At 58.0% G+C, this 5,635-nt stretch overlaps 2 protein-coding genes across 5 annotated transcripts in view; both read left to right on the top strand.

Moving 5' to 3' along the window:
- NCAPD2 (non-SMC condensin I complex subunit D2) overlaps positions 1-1,180 on the top strand; it is a 24,840-nt gene extending 23,660 nt beyond the window's left edge. For all 3 annotated transcript variants that reach the window (XM_040234967.1, XM_040234969.1, XM_040234968.1), the window contains 3 exons: positions 235-361; positions 458-610; positions 840-1,180. In XM_040234967.1, the coding sequence (XP_040090901.1) occupies positions 235-361; positions 458-610; positions 840-925 (366 nt within the window). In that variant the 3' untranslated portion in view covers positions 926-1,180. The remainder of the gene's footprint in view (positions 1-234; positions 362-457; positions 611-839) is intronic.
- Positions 1,181-3,590: 2,410 nt separating this feature from the next.
- The window catches only part of GAPDH (glyceraldehyde-3-phosphate dehydrogenase), a 4,730-nt gene continuing 2,685 nt past the window's right edge, over positions 3,591-5,635 (top strand). The window contains exons 1-2 of one of the 2 annotated variants that reach the window (XM_040234972.1): positions 3,591-3,782; positions 4,071-4,111. In XM_040234972.1, coding sequence (XP_040090906.1) covers positions 4,089-4,111 — 23 coding nt within the window. In that variant the 5' untranslated portion in view covers positions 3,591-3,782; positions 4,071-4,088. The remainder of the gene's footprint in view (positions 3,783-4,070; positions 4,112-5,635) is intronic. The other variant, XR_005719936.1, reaches the window with a different exon arrangement.

A 5,635-nucleotide genomic window follows, 5' to 3' on the forward strand; every position in this document is an offset into this window, starting at 1 on the left:
CCCCCCCCCCCCCCAGCCCTGCCACCACTGATCCTTTTACTGTCAGGGCAGCTTCGCCTTTCGCAGGATGTCATGTTGTTGGAACCACAGAGCATGTGCTCTTCTCATTTGGGTTCTTCGCTTTAGTGATCCACATTTAAGATTCCTCCATCTCTATCTATTCATGGACTTGTTTCTTTTAAGTCATAGAAATAACAATTTCCAGGCCTGTTTGTAATCTGTTCTTCCCTCCAGGCTGTAATAGATGAATTTGAGCAGAAGCTTCGGGCCTGTCACACCAGAGGTTTGGATGCAGTAGAGGAACTTGAGGTTGGCCAAGGCAGTAGCCAAAGAGCCCCGTCAGCCAGAAAACAGCCAGCTGGTATGTGGGGCCGCCCTTTGGGAGAGTCTGGGCGGGGCCCTCCTTTAAGATAGAGGTTCCTTTTTTCTTCTGGACTCACACCTCTGCCTCTGGTAGCCGCTCGGCACCGGCATGTGGCTTCTACAGCCTCAGACAACTTTGTCACACCGAAGCCCCGCCGTACCACCTACCAGCATCCAAACACCCAGCAGCGAGCTTCAAGAAGGAAACTCAGGATTGTCTTCTCGAGTGATGAATCCAGCGACGAAGGTGCGGTTCTCCCTTCCAGACCCAGCCCAGCAGGAGTTGGGTGGGGGCCAGTGGGGGTGCCGGGGGTGGGAGGCCAGGCTGGCTTTTGACAAGGTCCTGCTGTGTAGGCCCCATCCTCAGGTCACTTCCTGTGCAGTGTGGTCTAGGACTGTCCCATTTGTTCTCTGAGACCTATTTTGCACCATCTTTGTGACTCAGCTTTTTCTTATTCCCCCAATTCTTTGTACAGAACTGTCAGCAGAGATGACAGAAGATGAGACACCCAAGAAAACCACCCCCATCTGCCGGGCATCTGCTCACAGGCACAGGTCCTAGGGGCAGCCTTGCCTATCCCAACCCTGCTGTGCAAGTGTCTTATAAAGAATGACCCTGAATTAATTCCCTTTGTAAAATACTTGTTTGCCTGTCTCCTTGGTTTTTTAATGCATAAGTGGTCATTATAACGTAAGGCTTTGCTCTTAAATTAGCCCAACTGAACCGAGTTGAGCTGCTTTCCTTGGAATGTATATATATATATGTGCTTGTCAGTTTTCTTGTTTTCTAATGAATAAATATTTTTATATAGTTTTAGAGGTTTTTCCTAAGCTTGTCTTTGTCTCCTTTCTCACTAGCCCGGAGGCAGGCAGCAGCAGAGGGTTGTTGATCCGGAGGGAGACGCTGAGCCCAGGGATCTAATGTGTGTCCAGCCCTTCAGTGCCTCGTCTCTCCCCAGCCTCCCCGCTGCACATGGCAGGACGCTCTGCTGTGTAGAATTAGGCAGCGCCTAGACTCCAGAGCCGCACTTCTCAATCTGGGGGCAGTTTTACCCTCTGGGAGACATTTGACAACCCCTAGAGACTATTTCTTTGTCACAACCTAGCAGAGAGGGGTGCTACCAGCAGCCAGTGGGCAGAAGGAGGCCAGGGATGTTGCTAAATATCTGACGATGCACAGGACAGTTCCCACCACAAAAAAAGGATGCGTCAGCCAGTGAGGCTGGGGTTGGGAAACCCACCTCTGACCAACAGCTCGCTTTGTCCTGCCCCCACCCCCACTCGTGCCCCTCTAAAGACAGGTGACTGAGCTGGCCAGGCTGATGGGAGACCAGGTCATGAGTCCCCTCCAGCTCTAGACAGTGTCTCTGGAGACGGTCCCCCAGGGTTTCCTCACAATGTTACAGGATCTGCAGGAAGTCAGCCCCTAGATGCAGGCCCTGTCCTCCCCCTTCTACTCCCCAGGTCCTCTCTGCTGAGTCACCTGAACTGCAGGCAGTGTGGCTGCTGCCATGACTACACTGGTGTCTCTGCTGTCATGACAACAGCAGACTGCGTCAGTCCATGGTCCCTGGGCACTGAACTCCCTCCTTTCAGCAAAGGGCAGTAATGAGAAATGACAGGCGTGCGGCAAAGGGGAACGTGCTACGGGCAGTGTGGGAGGTCCTGCTAAGGCCCTCTTCAGGCAAAGTACTGTGTCCTTGGCGCTGGAGAGGAAGCCCCATCCACTTCCCAGCAGGCTCCTCAGTATGGTGCCACCCCTCACCATTAGGTGCCCACTGGCCCTGCTCTTGCAAAGCCCGGGGCGTGGACCATGAAGATGGCCACCCGCCACAGCAAACATTGGAGGAAGACAGTCCCAGAAAGGGAAGGAACCGCTGGAGTTGGGGTGCAGGACCACGTGCTCTCTTGCCTTTTAAGCAAAGGTTATCACCAGCTGAGCTAAATTTAGCCACAGGCTTTTCAGCTGGAGAAGGGGGCTGGTCTCATGTTACGCTGGGGCAGCAAAGAGGCCCCAGTTCTGTCCCCCAGCACCTGCTGATGGGCAATGTCCATTCTACCCCACCCCACCCCCCTCCCCTACAAACCCTCAACCCTTGAGTCCTCAGATCCAGCCCTTCCAACATCCTCAGTTCACAGCCCCAGCACAGTCCCTGGCTTCTGACTGACTGGGCTTGAAGAGGAATGGATTCCTTCCTCCACATCACCTGTGGAGAAGAGTCGGGGGCCTGGTCCCAAGTGCCCAAGACTCCTGACTTTTTTTCCCTATTCTGGACTCCTCACCCAGCCCCCAACATCTCCTGGACGTAGCCACGGGAAGGGGAGGCCCTGACTGCAGGGCTGGCCTGCACGTCCTGGGATGGGGAGGGACTTCCGCCCTCACGTCCAGCTCTCAGCCCCGGGGGTGGACCAAGCTGGAGAGGGTGAAAGGGGCATTGTCTCCCAGCCCGGGCCGCACAGCCCTCAGGTTTCCCAGGAGCGCCTTTGAGGGAGGCCTCTGGCCTCTACCCGCCCAGCCCCCAACAGAGATGCTATCCAGCGCCTGGGCCCCGCCCGAGCCTGGGGGAGAGCCGCGGGTGCAAAAAGGGCCCGGTTTCTCAGATCTGCTGCCTGCACTGCACGACATTGTGACCTTCAGTGCTGAAACCTCCCCGCCTCATGCGTCCTCCGGAACCTCCTTCTGCTCCAGGCCCCCACAGCCTAGTGCCCAAATCGGCCCCCGGCCCAGAGAGGCCCAAAGCCAAGTTATGGGAGAGCGGGGGAAAGTGGGGGAGCGGGGAGGTAGCCGGCTGGAGGCCCCTCCCGTTCTTTTCCTTTGCAATGCTGGTGTCACTACCGAAGAGCCTCGAGAAGTTCCTCAGCCTTCCAGCTTCTCAGCCTTTGAAAGTAGGGGAAGTGGGGGCGGGAACGGGGGAGCCTGCAGCCGCGAGCTGTTCCTGCTCCAATTCCCCATCCAGCAGACTCCCCAGATCCTCCCGTTATATCCTTGCGGCAGCTTTAACCTCCCTGGCTCCCAGGTGTCCACATTTTTCTCCAGGGCCTCCGGCCCAGAGTTTACTCTCTCCCGCAGTGCTCCTCCCTCCCCACCAGTTACCATCGCCGGTCCCCCTCCTCCTTCGGGCCAGTCTCAGTCCCCTCCCCCACGTCGTTCTCAGCCCACACGAGCGGTGCGTGCACATTCCAAGAACCTGGCGGCCCCCCCCCCCCCCAAAAAAAAGCGGTAGGCCGACTACTCGCAAGTTTACGGGCGCACGTAGCTCAGGCCTCCGCACCCCAGGGGCTGGGACTGGGTGAGGCGGGCCCACGTCGCCACACCCCCTCCCCGCCCCCCATCCCTTATAAATTCGGGCTGCAGCCTTCTCCTGCGCTCTCTGCTCCTGCCCGTTCGACAGATAGCCGTAACTTCCGTGCTGTGCCAGGTAAAAGCCTGGCCGAGAGGAGGCACAAAGGGCTGGGGAATAGGCCCACCCAAAAGGGACGAGGGGGAGTTCGCGCGCCGGATGTGCGGCTGCGGGGGCTGGGGTTGACTGATCGCGCCCAGCCGGGCCCCCCGCATTGCAGGGGCGGGAGGAAGGACGTGCGGAAGCGCAGGTCCGGGATGGAGGCTTGGGGGAAGGGGAGGGGAGGAGCTGGTGGGGAGAGGTGGTCAGCGCGGGATTCCGTCCTCTTAGCCCCGCGCTCTAATGCTCACCTTCCTCTGCCCGTAGCCGCATCCCTGAGACAAGATGGTGAAGGTCGGAGTGAACGGGTGAGTTACGGGCAGGGGTGGAGTGGGGTGGGGCAGGGCAGTCTTGCGGTCCTCACCGCATTGCGCTAGCGAGTCTCTGCAAGCGCGAGGAGAACCTGGATGCGGTGGTCGTACCCACCACGCTCCGCAAGGAGAATTCAAGGTCAGCGCTCAGACCTGGAGGAGGCCCTCGAAGGCCTCGTGTGCCCATCTCCGGCTCTACTGCGCCCCTGCGGAACCTTCCACCACCTTGCAGCAGATACACAGGAATTCCAATTCTTGCTTGGGCCGCATCCCCTAATCCCGCACCTGGAGCTCTTTTCTTTCCTTTCGCGCTCTGCGGGGTCACGTGCCGGGGAGGAGCCCGTCCCCCACCCCCACCCCAGCCCGTGCCCCCAGCAGGCGCGGCCCCGGGGGTGCAGGAGGCACAGCTGCGCACAGAACCAGTTGGGAGGGGTCATCTGCGGTAACCCAGCCGCCATGTTGCAATTTCCTAGGAAGGAAATGAATGAACTGCCCGTTAGGAACCCTTCCTTAGCCCTGCCGTCTTTTCGCCTTCCTTGCCCATGACTAACGCTCCTACCCCTGCCTCGTGGGATGGAGTCATGTTTAGCCCATAGGCCAGGTGAGGCCAGGCTTTCCCGTTCTTGCAGCTAGACCTTAACTCTGATCCTAGTAACCCCAGACCATCACTTAAACCGCCAGCCAAATTCCGCGGCCCCTCCTCCTCCACTCCCAAGAATGAGAGGATGCTTTTCCTAGATGGTTCTCTGAGGAATTCAAAACGTGGGCTCGTGGGAGTGGTCTTGCAGTTTGGGGGTGTTTCTCCTTTCCTTTTCCGGAGAGGTGTGGTGGCCGTGGCTAGGCGCCATGCTTGGGGGAGCTGAGTCATGGGTACTTAGAAATTTTCCACCACAAAATGGCTCCCAGAGCTGCAACCCTTGTGGTCTTGCAGGCTCTCCTCGAGGCTCCTTTCCCCCATCTTTGCCTGGAGCTGACCCCACCCTAAAGGCCAGGCTGTAAAGGTCACCAGGAGGATTAAGTGTCTGTGAGCCCCGGGAATCCTGCCCTTCTCCCCATCCCATCCTCCAGAAACCAGATCCCCGCTCCACCTAAGCTGGAGTTAAATATAGCTGCCTGACCTTTCTGCAGCTGGGGGCCTGGGCTTTTGCTCTCCGCGCGCCCCCCCCCCCCACTCCCTAATAACTGTTGGCTCCCAATCCTGAGTTTTTGGAAAAGAGCTTGGAAGGATAGGTGCTGAGCAAGTCAGAACCCCAGGATGAGGGGGTTGAGAAACTAGTTTTCCCTCTCTCCTCTTTTGTGGGGGAGAGGGTAGGTTTCCCCTTCCAGTTCATGCTGACCTTTGCTCTTGCCCTTTGAGCTTGGTGATGCTGAGTGGACTAGTGTTTGTGGTTCAGAGGGTGTAGCCCGAAGCTGGGCCAGACAGGAGCAAGCGTTTGCAGAGAGTAGGTGTGATGGATGCCATGTGCCTGCCACGTGCCCGGCCTGTAGGTGGCAGCAGCTGCGCACCACTCCATCAACTCA

Source organism: Oryx dammah, unplaced genomic scaffold (genome assembly GCF_014754425.2).
Source record: "Oryx dammah isolate SB20612 unplaced genomic scaffold, SCBI_Odam_1.1 HiC_scaffold_29, whole genome shotgun sequence".
NCBI classification, from domain to species: Eukaryota; Metazoa; Chordata; class Mammalia; order Artiodactyla; family Bovidae; genus Oryx; species Oryx dammah.